Raw genomic sequence first — 14,544 nt, forward strand, 5'->3', positions numbered from 1 at the left:
TATGCGCATAAACTACGTCTATAAGACATAACTAGAACCACTTCTTCAATAGAAATAGCGTTACAATCGTCGCTAAGTCTCCTTGAGTCTCCCTCACCGATGACGCCCTCCCAATTAAATTTCTCATGGGCAATTCCATCCAAAGAGGCTCCACCCGAGCTCAGAAATATATAGTTTGGGACAATCACTATGTGATATTGTGGTAGCTTCTCGAGGCCTAACATTTGGAAGATCTCGACTTGACAATGGGCTTTAAAGCATACTACCGATAGAGTTTCCTGCATGTATCTTCGTATTTAACAGTTGGTGACTCTATGCTAGTAGATGAAACCATCCAGAGGAATAGGTATGTTCTCAGTGTAGAAATAACATTTCTCATCGCCCACAACTGTACTTGATACGCGTTTTATATACGCTTGCCTTCAACTGCCCCGCTAGTATCCGCCACACCAATGATCCAAGCCCTCACTCTTAGAGAAGCTCTTATGTCACCTCCATGACACTTTTATCTAGAATATCTCACACTTGATAACGGGATATAATATTCGCGCCAATTTGCCACCTGCGGCCACCCCGTGATAAACAGTCAGCAAAACGCAAGTTTGCATTTGCAACACAAATATGCAGTTTAGGGCCGTCGGTGAGGTTCAGATCTGTGGCTTGCAAAGTTTCAGATGTGGCATCATTCACGCAGCTGTCGGAATTCGTGATATAAGCATGAAGCATCGCCGAACTATAAGAGATGGCAATATGGGCAATGGGATCGAGACGTTTATTCAACTGTCCACATGTTTGTAAGACATTTTCATACGCCTTCAGTATAGACACAGCATGCAAAACAGACGCTTGGCTGTCCTCAGTACATGTCCAGTGTCGCAGTAAAGACAGTTTCAAAGCATCCCCAGCTGGTTTGCTGCTCCGATTCATTGATAGACTGGACTTCGCTGTCCCTGTTGTAACGATGTTTATCGTGCAGATGTCGGCGTAAAGGTTAAGGCAAAGTACATGATACAGCATATTTGCGCTGAATAGTAAAAGTGCAATGCGTATAATGGTCGATTTGTTCTGATCATCGATCTGGCCACACTTCTCGCCAATCGAATACGCGTGCATAAAAAACTCTCGTTTGAAAGAGCCGACTGGTACCCTAGATTCGGGACTCTTCAATAAGTCTGACATCCTGTCAAGCTGGATATTCCAGCAGTTAGGTCGAGCTAGGAATTGTAAAAGTAATGAGTGGTCATCGTCAATCAGCTTGACTCGTCGCTGATCTTGGGCATGGCCCCATGTACATCTCAATGTTCCAGATAAACCCATAGCTACGTCTTCTATGAGAAGAGAAAAAATAGATAGATCTTTGTAGCGCCCGATAAGATAGCCTATGATACTCAATTCCCTCTCTGGAGGTTCTTTCGCCCAGCAGTCTAAGTATTCGTCAGGCCCTTGTGCATTTGAGAGTACTAGCGTCATGGGTAGCCTGAGCTGTAGTTCTTCCGGACGCACAATCGGAGGTTGGTCTCATATCATGGATAGCGAGACATCAGCTTTGAATATGCACATAGCGAGTCTACAGTGGAGTAGGCATTAAATAGTAAGACAAGCAAAGACGCGTCGCAAAGCCTAGCTCCCTCAGTGTTCACGTCCTTCAACAAGTTGTTGAACAAACAAGTTTGGATGATGTAATGTCTAATGGTAATCTATTCTTTCTTCATTGAACATATTATGCTCTCGCATGACGCTGATTAGTTTGCCTAAGAGGGATTGGGCCATTGGTAGTTTGCAACAACGCTTGATTCAGGTCATTAGGCAACGAACAATTCACACAGCGGAGGTATTACACTTGCCTCACTCTCAATGGGAAAAAATAGTTGCTATTAAAGCTGTCTGATATGTGTCAAGAGGCAAGCGGCTTTCCGAATTATAGTTTGACTGCCTCTGAGTCTGGAAGCATTGGCTGAACTTAACAATTGCTGAATCGAAAATCGATGATTGGCATACTCAGAATCTAATAAATTGTATGCCAAGACTATAGCAGTAGTAATCGTGATCAACACTAATAGCAGTCCGATACATTTTTACGCTTTTGTGTTTACCGAAACAACGCTTCCGACAGGCCATGTCTTATCGTCAATACTGAAAATATTCTCTGTAAAGAATAACAGTCACATTCTCCTATGAACATTACTGGAAGGCAGGGGTAGATGTCAAAGGCAAGGATGCCTGCCATCTTATATGAAACGCTATATTCCGCATTCGGTATAACTACTTACTAAAGCGCCCAAGAGGATCACACTACCTGTTGTTACGATTCATTGCCGTTCTATCCCGAGACCTGTATGATGCCGCAAAAAATGATGCACAAAAGCGCTAACATTGAATCTGCATATGGCAATTCCTGCATTTGGATTTGCCGAGATTCGTTAGTTAGTTGCTGATTAGTTTTAGATGTGACAGAGGCTTATTCTGGTAGCGTGTTTATAGCGCTGGTGTAAACTTATCAACCTGGCAATATCTTCACGACCATATATCGGAACTATTTTTTAAGAAGTCTACCTTAAAACTGCTGCGCTTATTGACTGTTTAACGTATGGTTTTTGTTTTCCTATAGTATTTACAAAACAAAAGCGCTGCCTTCAATGTTTAATTGAACCCATTCGTTGTTGATTTCCTGCTAGTGAGCTGGACTGAAACGCAAAAAGAAACACACCATTCAGCCCCTTGATAAGTCGAAAGTAGTAGGTAGATAATGACACAGTCCGGAGGTTACTACTAGTTGCCGGTTATAAATTGTCGTGGGAGGATGAAATTACAAACCAATATATGTCGAATTTGATTTATTAATTGAATTGGGAAGGTAACCCTCATTTGCAAGATATCGTGTTGGAATTTTAATGAATGGAATGCTCATCATAATCGCCATGAATATAGTTGACATAAAACACGCAACCCATTTAGGATGTGATCATGAGTATAGTCGCAGCTATCCAACAGACGGGAGTCCAATACTAGCCTCTCCAAGGTTGCCATCACCTCTATGTAGCAATTGCAATATAAAGCTATGCCTGGACTTGGCAGTTGGGTCATTCAATCTGTGCCGTGCGTAGCGAAAACGTGGTTGCGTGGGTATAGGTTCGTGATAGTGTTCCTGCATAGGGAGGCGTAATGCTTGGTGGATTCCACATTTGCGGCGCTTGATCGGCAACGATGTGCCGTAATTATTCAGAAAAAAACTCCTTCGGCATCGTGCTCACTACAGACGCGTCCTTGACCTTCCCTTAACGCAACTTCATGAAACGCATGGCTACTAATTCACCAACTGAGGGCAGAAGTAATTAAACGGATTCCCACCTAGCGTGGTTTAGCACGGTGTCAACGACTGCTCATTGCCAAAAACGGCAGGACAGCCCTTATAGAGTGCTTATATCAGACGATAGCTCCAAGACTATTCCTTATTTGTAACTGCACTGGAGTTGAAGGGATTCATCATGTTTCGGACCGTTGTTTTACAGTATACAGGTGGGTAGTTGGTGTTCATGTAGCAGTTCCTTCGTTGATTCTATCAAGTTTTCATAAGGAGGTTGTAACAGACGGCTATTTCGTCTATAAGTAGTGTATGTTCTGGCCGAAAATGTCTTGATCTCCTTCATCAGCAACAGTCCCTACCATTTAAGTCACTCCTTGTGAATATCTTTCCGCAGTCATTCTTTATTGTCCTCAAAGACATCCCAACGCAAAGATGAAGAGCCAAATTCTTGCTTCCATCGGCCTCTTTGCCGCATCTGCTTTTTCCCAGGCTGTTATTGACAGCGGAACTGGATTTGGAACCTACTACTATGATATCGAGCAGGTTGAGGCTTGCGGCACCAGCTTTGCCAACCAAAACCTGGGTTTCGTTGAATGCAACTTTTTCACTGGTCTTTCCTTAGATCAGATCAACAGCAACTACCTTGTTGCTATGAACCACACTCAAATCGCCGGCAACTTGGCTGAGTACTGTGGAAAGCGCGTTATCGTCACTGCCAATGGCGTCCAGTCAACCCTCCCGCTCTTTATTGGTGACGGATGCCAGCGATGCGGCACTGGTTCCAGAACCAACACTGTCTGGAACCCGAACGGTGCTCCTGGACTGGATTTTAGCTACTCTGTCCTCAGTGAGCTTAACAACAACGCATGCTTCGCCGGTCACATTGACATCTCCTGGGAGATTGTTGACGAAACCCTGTATGATTTCGATACCAATGCTCCTGGTAAACCTACCGGCCCTGTGAACCAGCGCCGCTCTGTCAGCCAACGATCTGAGAGAGCCACCCGCCGACGCCGTTAGATTATAGACGAAACGATACCTAGGTTCACGTAACCTGACTCTATGATCTTTCTTACCCTATGCCGATCTTGTATATAAGATCAAGTCGTACATATTAAACAGAAAATCTTGTATATATGTATACAAACTTTGTATATAGTTCCTTGTATCATATTCAAAGGTTCAATGACTATAGCCTTCTATTCTTACGATTTTATTGAATTGATCACGTTTTTCAGATACTTTTTACTTTCACTCTACGTTCAAACAAGTTTAATGGATGTGTGGAATTGGTATGGCAGCTAGATTGTAGGCTTACCTCCAGCTATTCCTAGTGCCGAGTTGAGCCACGCGAGATGCGGATTGTTCCATCCCAACCAGCCCATTGGCGTCCAATATATCCGATGTTTGACAATATCAGAAGCAAATGATGCCCAGCATGTTTAATACTTATACGTCCCTTAAACTTTGTAGTATGCGTGCTTTCAAATACCTTAGTTATATTTATTCGTTTGCTAACTGGCTGCTAAATACGGCATGATGTGTCTTGCCGATGTATTTGCTTTGATATTGGTTCATTCTTTTAAATGTTTAGGTACTGCCATTATTGGAGACTGAGGAAATACTCCAGCAGTGCAGGGTAGTTTGGTGTTCCCAAACCGGTTACGGGATCCCAACCAGCAACAGCGGAAAAGCCCTTATTGCCACAAGCACTGGCACCACTATCACCATTGGGTCCACCCTTTGCTTGGTTGCCGACTGTGATGTCGTTGAACATAGCTGGATTGGCGTAAAGTGCAGGATTGGCGAAACCGATTGGGCTCTTGCCAGCAGCAATACGCTCTTCATTAATTCGAGTCAAGATGCCAGCGAACAGAGGCGTGGCCATAGAAGTACCTCCCTCAAGTACTTGCTCTTCCTGGTTGACAACAACGCCATTGTCACCTACAGCAGAAACATCGGGATATCCACGTCCAGCTTTGTTGTAGATACCGCCAGTAGTAGGGATCACACCACCTGATGTGTTGTATGAGGCATAGCCGGGATCGTGGCTAGCGAAGTATCTAAAGCTCTCGTTAGCCTTAACTCAAAGAAGTACTCACTCTTATAACTTACGAAGCAACGGCACTGGCTTGATAGCTTGGGGTGGTCCAGATGTTGCTAAAGCCACCGCCGGATGAGAAGGATGTAACAGCAGTCTCCTCGTCACCAGGTTGGCTACCAGATGGAAGAGTTGTAGCACCAACTGATGTAACATAGGGACAACTGGCAGGTTCACCCGGAGTAAAGATGTTGTGCTTTGAACCGAGACAAGGACCAGAACGACGAGCAACACCATCATCACCACTAGCGAAAACAATGCTGGTGCCCTGAAGACCAAGCTTCATGAACTCATCACATTGGCGCTACAGACGTTATTAGCCAACAACAATGTCTCATCGATAAGCGAACGCGAGGGGTCACACACCTGAAGATAGTAGGTAGGGTAGTCAGCCTCCGCCGTGCCATATGAGAAGGAGATGACATTGGTGGGCTTGAAAGTGCCACATTGCTCATTACGAGTCTTGCCATCAATAGTAGGATCATCGCCTGTCTCGCCATCATCAGAGAACGTGCAGTAAGATCCATCAATAGCGTCGAGGAATGTGTTGAAAATATCATCGTTCTTAACGGCAGCTTGGTAGAGAACTGTTGTCTGAGGGTAGATGATTGGGATGGCGATTTCAAAATCCAAGTCAGATTCTCCACCGGCGTTGGATGGGCTAGTAGGGGCGGTGGCGCCGTCGATTCCGTCAACCTTGGGCCCAGTAGTAGATGGGATATTCGTAGCAAACGACTTCCAAAACTGCGTGAGGTCTTGTTGAGCGTAAGTATCCTCAACCTCAAAGACGCCAAGGGCATTGGTAGAAATAGCTGAAGTTCCTGCTGTAATGTTATACATCGACTTGATACACTGTGGAGTAATTGCAGAGCCGCATGTTGATGTGGCAACTGTAATGTAGCTCTCGTTAGTGTATACACTCCATATACTATTGTCGTTGGGAAAACCTACGAGGATTTGCTGCCAAAATTTGCGCAATATGAGCGGGGATGGGTTTGGAAGCACGACGAATGGATTTGTGCCCACGCTCCGCGCTCTTAGAGGATGCCCTTACCGGGGCAAAAACAACACCAGGAGTGATGAAATCAACATGTTGAGAGATTTCTTTGGGAAGGCTGTACTCGTCTGTACCAATATGGACGTTTCTAGCCTCGACGTGATCAAAGGTGCTGAACGAAGTTTGGAGCAAAGACTCAAGCTGCCCAGAAGTTGTCACGAAGTCAAGCCAGCCTTTGCTCTTAGAGGAAGTAATGGAGTTGGCTGGCACGCCAGACCTTATCAGCCAGGCCTTAACAGTGCTGATGGATTCATCGCTAGGGGCAAAAAGATCAACAACTTGGTCAGCCGTATAGTGGTTGCCGTAATTTGAAGAGTCTGGATGAGACCTATAGTTAAGATTAGACGACTTTCTATTTAGCTAATACCAAATATTCCATGAGGCACGTACACGTCAAGAAGATAATCCATGCCTTTATCCAGGTTGCTTTGCTTTAAGGCGATCCGGACTGGGACCTTGGTATTAGGATCAACTGCCTCACGCTTGATCCATCGAGCATTGTCGGTATCTCGCTTTTCGTGTACAACCAGGGAGCCAGTTGGCACTGCGATAGCGCCAGCCAAGAGGCTGTTGAGGACGAGGAGGCTGACCTTCATTTTGCTTTGTTCGATTGCTCTGTCCCCTTCGCATCCAAGTGCGGAGGAAACCAAGATTTTATATTCAAGTATTGGCCCCGTAGAACATTATCGTTCCTATCAAAAAAAATCCGAAGTTGAGGTCATTGTTCAGCTCTACCTGATTAGCCTAGATACCGTGATAGGAGAGTTGGGGTGACCCGGATCACCTTCCTGATTCCTTGTCAATGCGCTCCCCGCTTTGATGTTGATTTTTCAAAAGTTCTGAGAAATATCATACCTGCCTCTTCCAAAATAACCTTTTTTGGCAAGCTTGAGTGATGTGACCATGGAAATCGGATTAATGACGATCAATAATATCACCGATTGGAATACCATCTGTGATTTCTGCTCGGGATCACTTGAAATCCGGTTTATCAATTTTATTTTATTTTATTTTCACACGAACTCCTTCCCAATTCGGTATTGTAGATGCGATGAAGCCGGGATACGCTAGACAAGCAATAACTGAGCTACTGATGTTTGGTCACTTATGACTATTACTGAATAACTAGCCGAATAGTGCTGTAACCCGTGGTAACAAAACTTAATCGGTATTTTTCACGTAGCTTATCGTATTATATGTACCTAGCTAAAGTAAAATATGTCAAAACTATAAATTAATTGACAGGTCTATCATTAAGTATATCATCATGGGGAAGTGCCTTGTCTTTTTTGGGGTGTGGCTTCGTCCTTTTGATCCCTATGATGATCATGCGCATAAATCTGCTTGCTGCATCATTTACTTCGTGTTTTCAAACAAGGGTTCTGACGGACACGGGTATCAGATCGGGAAGGTATCCGGATAATCGGAAGCTTGCTCTTTTACATCCACCCTACTGCTGCGCCCTTCGCAGCGGGTCTAATCTTCCCGCAACCAACTCACGTCGGAACCGGCCGAATATCATCGCCTACTCTTGCTAAATGAAAGCATTATTAATGTATTTTTAGCTTCCACAGTTAAAAGTCTTGTATTGTGACTTGAGACAGTTTTGCTCGATATGCTTTAATATTCTTCAAATTAATGTTGATGCTTGTTTCAAAGCTACACTGTGCAACAGTCTATACTTAACAAGTAGTACAAAGTATGTCGTAGTGATAAGATCTCCACGATCGATCATTTTCAATGCCGGGTGCCAAGGATTTTGCCTTGGCATCAATCGGCTGTTGAAAGCTTTTTCTAAGGATTGGTACAGGGGCTCTTTTAGGCCGCCACAACCCTTCTCCCAATGCAAGCTCCGTTATCACCATCCCCACTCCAGCTAAACAAGGCAGAATACTACGTGTTGCCATCTAATGATCCCTAAACGCAGTATTGCTACCGCAAGCACGTATAAAATACAGTCAACGAATTGCACCTTTAGCCATTTAATATTGCAAATGTAAGCTTATATAAAGTTATTCATAATAAATGAGATGTGAAATTTTGCATTAAGATCCTGTAAGTGTTATGGTTGAGGAACCTCTTAATACGAGGGAGTTCGGCTTGTCCCATGCATAGTATTCGGAAGGTACTCGGCTGGAGCGTAGCTAGGCGATTGCAGTCCCCCGAACTATGATCCGCCCTTCCCGCAACAGCACAACACAGTACCTTCAAGGTTTCTTTTCCCGCCGCATTCCGGGCAGGAGACTGGTAAATGCCGTGTCAGTTTCTACCGAAAGGAAGGGTAAGCACTTATAACTATTTTGTTACGTCAGAAGATCTGACAAGTCTGACAACACTATTATATCTTACATAAAATAGTTAGCTTATCAAGGTATAACGAAAGGCTCTGCGCTTTGCTATCTCCCTCTCCAATCAGCTGAGTACGAGCGACGGCTATGTCATAGCTGTCTCGTTACATGAACATGTGCAAGACCCCGCAATTCAGATGCAGCCCAGCACTTTTGCTTGTGTGGGAGGACGAAAACAAAAGATCGATAGGATCTTTAATCACCTTCCGTAGTTCACTGAGTGAGCCCCACTTGGGGTTGTCCGTCTCAAACGATCGCGTTCCCTTGCCACTTCTGAGAAGCCGTAAGTATAAGGTCCACGTAGATTGCAACAGCATTATCGTTATTGAATAAGGCTCATGACAAAGAAAATCAGACCTAACAGAGCGATGTTGTCCATACACAACATTTGGCCAGAGTGCTATGAGTGTGGACTCGGAAGAACGGCAGGCAGCTTCCACTATCAACATGATGAGCCAAGAACAAGATTAAAGATATAAGGAGCTCCAGCTATCATCGAAGTCAACGCCTGCGTCTTATTAGTAAACGAAATCAGCCACTGCCAAGATGCAGGTCCTTTTGGGCATCTTATTGTACATATACTCTAACTCCGATGGAGGCAAAGTCTCCGTTGGTACAACAGCCAAAGATTCCGTTTTGGATAGACATAGTTGTACTTGTTTGATGTAATGTACTCTTAAAAGCTACGTACAATGCCTTTCGACATTTAATTTGCACATTGCGTGTCAAGACTGCGAAATTAACTAGAAGAAGCGACTTTCAAGGGTATAGATAAACTTAGTTTGGAGAAAACAGTTTCATTGCGTCCATGGTTCCTTCTGAAAATTCGAAATAATGCTCAGGAACAGAAATCAAGTTAATTGAGAAAACAAAGGAAAAATAAAACAAAAACTTTTCTAGAGTCGCCATTGAATATCTTTTGGCCATCTATCCCTCAATTTTGAGCTCCAAAAGGCGGTCTCGCTCCCAGATTGCCGTCGCCGCATGCTAAGGTTTAACAGCCACCCCTTCCTGGAGCGACTCTGCCGTTAAACCTTTCACAGCTTTCTTCTTCTTCTTTTTCTTCAGGCTCAATCCCCAGAAATCTTTCTCATCTTTCTTATCTTCCGTAGCCTTAGCTCCATTATCAAGCCCATTTATAACATGATCCCCCTTCGGAGTCTCCGGCTCACAAGACCCGGACTTGGATACAGGAGTGTGCGCCCCATTTCTCGTTATTTCATCATCACTCTTGCTTGTGTTGCTGTCATTCTTTCGCATGTTGTCCTCGTTGTTAGCTAAGTTGACATCGTTCTTGTCCAGGTTGGTATTATTATCCGAATCAATCCCTTTCTTCGCTGTGTTAATGGCATCGTTATCTGTGTTAACGTGATCTTTGTATGTGTCGATACCATTCTTGCCAGTGTTGTTGTCATTCATCTTCATCTCAATATCATTACTCACTGGATTCTGGTCGGTATTAATTTCAATGGCGTCAGGTTCGGCCGATTTCAGCGGTTCTATACTCTCAGTGGGTATTGAATCGGCCTTCAAAAGAGTTGCCTGTGATGTTTCATGTATTCCATTGATTGGCCTGTGGGTCAAACTCATATTTTCTTGAAGTAACTCCAACATATTCTTCAACAGGATGTCACTGATGGTGGTGGCTTTTTGTTGAACAGTTGGGTCCCACTCAAGCAACTCTCTGGGGTCGGTGAAAAGAATTTTCAAGCGACTTTTGAGATATTGGCAGAGCCACGTATCGTCCGAGTTTGGATTTGGATAGGCTTCTTGTATTAGGTCAAATACCAAGGGAATGCCAAATCCACTACCCAGTCTGATTATTTCGGCCCGAGTAAGTTCCTCCAGTACTGGTAATTTGTACTTTCGAGCAGCAGTATAAACACGAATGCTTGTTGAAAACTCAGCGATGAGCTTCTCGCTTAGCGACGAGCCTTTCGGTTTAAGGCACTGATAGGTGTTGGTGAAGAGGTAATGGACGAGTATATGGGCCACGTCATGAGGTATATCGAGATGGTATACACCATCTTCACCAGAAGCGGGTAACTCGGGAACCCCCCAGAGCAAATGAGCTGGCACGTAAAGTCGGCTAGCATCCTTCAATTGCAGGGCAACACTAGGTGCAGCATATGGACTAGGGTGTCCCTAAAATTAGCACCAATATGTATATTGAGACTATCGGCTCTGATACTCACGAAACCTCCAGCCGTGTACTGTCCAGATCATTGGAAAGTATAGGCACTGCTTCTGTGATCAACATTGTCATTTTTTGTGTCAGAATAGTTGATAGCTGGCTCTGGTTAGAATGCTCAGTTGGATATACAGGAGGGTACACAGGAGGAAAGGCTAGGCCAGTTGCTTAAATATCTCAAAGCTGGGCGTTGGGTAACGAACAGGAGCCTGATATTGCTGCCTAAGAAGTTATAAGTACTGTCACTTGTGCCCTTCAGTGCCATCGGTATACATGCAAGAAGCCTATTTCTATTTGTTGCGATGACAACTTTTTCAAAGTCTAGATACCTGAAAGTACAGTCATTGGGCATCGATTTTCTTGATCCGCTATAGGTAGAGGTAACGCATACGAGTGAGCTGTTATTAACTGAACATTCACTATCCAATCAAAAAGCTCTAGACCCCTAAAAATTGAGCAAATTGTTACCTGCATTTAGGAGTATTTCTTTCCATCTAATTGCTGTGGACAACCTTATCTCCATTCATTTTTCACGTAGGACATCATAGAACGGTGAAAATTTGAAATAATATGACAAAATACGTATCTATTTCGTGCATGGCAATGAATAATTGAGACAGCTACAAAGAGCTGATTTAATCCTTTGCAGTGAGTTGGGCAATTCATTGCCTGACATACTCGCGGCTACTGGTTGCCTAATTGCTCCATAATTTAACAGACGTTGGGTATTTTGCTGCGTCATACTGTAACACACCCGCCAACGATTGGTTTGAATCGGTAACAGTACGACGTGCGCGTTTTTCTGTTCCGCTCGGCTAATTCCTACAGGTTTCTGCAAATTGTAATTCGTTGGATACAATTAATAATCTAATAATATTGAAACCACATGTGCACTCTACACAAACAAGCTATCGTCCCTTAGACTAATTAAGACGAATTTGAGGAGATGTATGTTATGTTCACCTCTAACATTAAAGCCATAGGCGTGTATTAGTGACTAGATGTAGTAACATAATCTAGAGTTATTGAAGCTGAATGAACAGCTACAGAAGTCATCTATTTAATCCTGATCTATCCACGTCATGGTTATCCATTTTAAACGGTAACTTTCGTCTATCAAGACAATTTCTCTCCAGCTCTATATATATCGGATCAGCTCGAGTAGCTTCTTAAAGTTAGGGACACCAAATCCTGTCGTAGGATCCCATCCTTTGGTCGCATTCCAGTGTGCTCCTAGGACAACGCCAGCCTGCTCAAACGTTAGTTACCCTACATAGTACATTCGGTGTCAAGGTGATGCTTACTCCAGGAAGAGGGGCATCCGTTTGGGTGTTGTTGCCATTGCAGCCATCAGACTGGCCGGATGTGATATCCGTGAAACCCTTGTAAGCATATTGGTAAATCAGCGGGTTCAGGAACCCAAGTGTGGGCTTGCCTTCACGGAGGCGTGCATCGTTCAGAAGGGCAATGATACTGGCTACGACGGGAGAAGCCGCAGAAGTGCCTCCGCTAGGAGTGAGCTGGCCGCCTTGGAACACAGGATAACTATATGCAAAATTAGTTACCTTCAGGAGGCTCATAACCAAATGACTTACTCGGGGCTCACGCTGTGAGCTGCAACATCAGGGAAGCCACGTCCAGAGAAATCGACATAAGGCCCGTAGTACTTCTTTGTTTCGGCGCTGACATGCTTCTCTAGGTAGTTTCCAACTGCTTCCTCTTGGTACCATGGCCTGGAGAAATAGTAGCTGAAACCTCCAGATGAACCGTCCCAGGCAACTTCTGGGTTGAAGTTCACAGTTCCACCTACGCTAGTGACATAGGGGCATGTTGCCTAATTGAAAGGGAAATTAACATAGTGCGCAAAGAAGTCAGGGCTCAGTTTCGGGGACATACCGGGAAAATGGGGTTAAATTGAGGAGTGGTGCTGTTGGTAGCAACGCAGGAAGCACCCACTCCCTCATCGCCGGAGGACTCGAGGATACTGATACCACGCAGTCCCATCAATCCAATTAGGTTGCACACTCGGACAGCATAAGCCTGAGGTACTGTTTGCTCCTCATCACCGTAAGAGTTGGTAATGACCTGAGGAAGATCTCTGTTGGGCTTCGACAACAGATACTCAAAGTACTGCAAGTAAGGCTCGTTCTCATCGGGAGTTCCTGCAGGTTCAACGGGATCTGGGAAGTACGGCGGGCTTCCGGCAGTGATGAATTCAGTGATGGGCAGAGGGTGTGCGATTGTCAAAATGTTTTGGACATCCAAATTGGCCTCGCCATCGTTGTCGTCAGAGGGTGGTTGGGGCAGGTCCGTTCCACCATTGATCAGAACGACGGAGAAATTTTGGCTGGAAAACCCAAAGTGTTTTTCAAAGAGTGCGAGGTCTGAAAAGCTTGCACTTTGGTTTAAGAAGGAACCAAATCCTATTCTACTACCAGACTTGGCTGATGGAGTGTATCCATTGACATTGTACTCTGTCCTAAGACAATCTGGTTGGAAGACATTGAACGTTCTTCCTTCGAAAACCAGAGTTCCCTTGCAGCTAGAAGGTTCTTGGCGGGCTGCCACACTTTGAGCAACTGAAGCCACGCTTTTAGATCTCAAAGCTCTCATAGCGTTAGAGGTGCCAAAGTAGGTCGTGGGTGAGATGAGATCGACATGGCCCACAAGACTCTCCGGAATTGAATACTGAAGAGTTCGCAACTTCTTAACGCCAGCAGCATCACTGTAAGTGTGGAAGTTTGTGCTCAACATTGCATTTGCTGTAGAAACTTCGGTTTGGAACCAGATACTGCTGCCTTGCTTCGTGTATTTTGTCACACCGTGAGAATGGAGCCAAGACTCCACGGCTGCGCTGCTGGCATCGCTTGGCGCGAAGATCTCATTGATCTCATCAAGATCCAGATAATTTCCGTATGTCTTGGAATTTGGTGTGGATACAGCCGCGAGCCTCGATTCCAGCTGATCGATGTTCTGCTGCGTAAGAGCGACTTGTAGGGTTATCTGGGAGGAAGGGCTAGGAGCCGAAGCAGCTTTCCATCCGTGAGGCAGCTTTTCGAGACTTTCCACAAGGACGGAGGCAGATATCGGCACACTGGCCAGGGAAAGGAGGCTAACAAGCCGAAGCGCTGTGGACTTAGGCATGACGGGCGTGATAATTGATGAGAATGAAACAAGAGAATGCCCTGACTCAGAGTCGGGAGCTCTTATGGCGCTTTTATACCGGCCCAGAACCCAGGAAGCTATTCAGTGATAATCGATACTGTAGCCATGCTAGGCAAAAGATCCAATGCGATCTCTCCACTTAATGATGCAATGTTGTGATTAACTACTGCTCTCGTGTGTCTGCACCCGCAACGATCGGACCTTGCGCTAGGATGATTATGCAGGGGTCGGACAGAATATCAGAACTTGGCACAGATGCAAGATTACGATTACCGTACCCCGCGGTCTTAACAGAAGTTCTAGCTATCTAGTCCCCTAATAGGAAGGTCGGAGCCGGCCATTATACTCACTGGCCGGAAGCTAGCGGTCTATGGCCTG

General features: G+C 44.8%; 4 protein-coding genes across 4 annotated transcripts; 1 reads left to right on the forward strand and 3 right to left on the reverse strand.

Annotated features, from left to right (window-relative positions):
• Positions 1-3,736: 3,736 nt before the first annotated feature.
• Positions 3,737-4,324, forward strand: TRIVIDRAFT_40262 (uncharacterized protein; the record flags this gene model as incomplete). Its single annotated transcript, XM_014095000.1, has 1 exon — positions 3,737-4,324. The coding sequence occupies one exon, from the start codon at positions 3,737-3,739 to the stop codon at positions 4,322-4,324; it is 588 nt and encodes a 195-aa protein (XP_013950475.1).
• Positions 4,325-4,775: 451 nt separating this feature from the next.
• On the reverse strand, positions 4,776-7,067 carry TRIVIDRAFT_87425 (uncharacterized protein; the record flags this gene model as incomplete). The annotated part of the gene is made up of 5 exons (XM_014095001.1): positions 4,776-5,367; positions 5,420-5,709; positions 5,772-6,295; positions 6,357-6,790; positions 6,853-7,067. The coding sequence occupies 5 exons, from the start codon at positions 7,056-7,058 to the stop codon at positions 4,908-4,910; spliced, it is 1,914 nt and encodes a 637-aa protein (XP_013950476.1).
• Positions 7,068-9,797: 2,730 nt separating this feature from the next.
• On the reverse strand, positions 9,798-11,076 carry TRIVIDRAFT_64907 (uncharacterized protein; the record flags this gene model as incomplete). Its single annotated transcript, XM_014095002.1, has 2 exons — positions 9,798-10,944; positions 11,006-11,076. 2 exons carry the CDS (start codon positions 11,074-11,076, stop codon positions 9,798-9,800), a joined length of 1,218 nt encoding a protein of 405 aa, XP_013950477.1.
• An 892-nt stretch (positions 11,077-11,968) lies between these two features.
• TRIVIDRAFT_217176 (uncharacterized protein) lies at positions 11,969-14,153 on the reverse strand (the record flags this gene model as incomplete). Its single annotated transcript, XM_014095003.1, has 4 exons — positions 11,969-12,250; positions 12,306-12,546; positions 12,597-12,835; positions 12,898-14,153. 4 exons carry the CDS (start codon positions 14,143-14,145, stop codon positions 12,140-12,142), a joined length of 1,839 nt encoding a protein of 612 aa, XP_013950478.1.
• Between the last annotated feature and the right edge of the window lie 391 nt (positions 14,154-14,544).

This window comes from Trichoderma virens, assembly GCF_000170995.1.
Source record: "Trichoderma virens Gv29-8 chromosome Unknown TRIVIscaffold_91, whole genome shotgun sequence".
In the NCBI taxonomy this organism is placed as follows: Eukaryota; Fungi; Ascomycota; class Sordariomycetes; order Hypocreales; family Hypocreaceae; genus Trichoderma; species Trichoderma virens.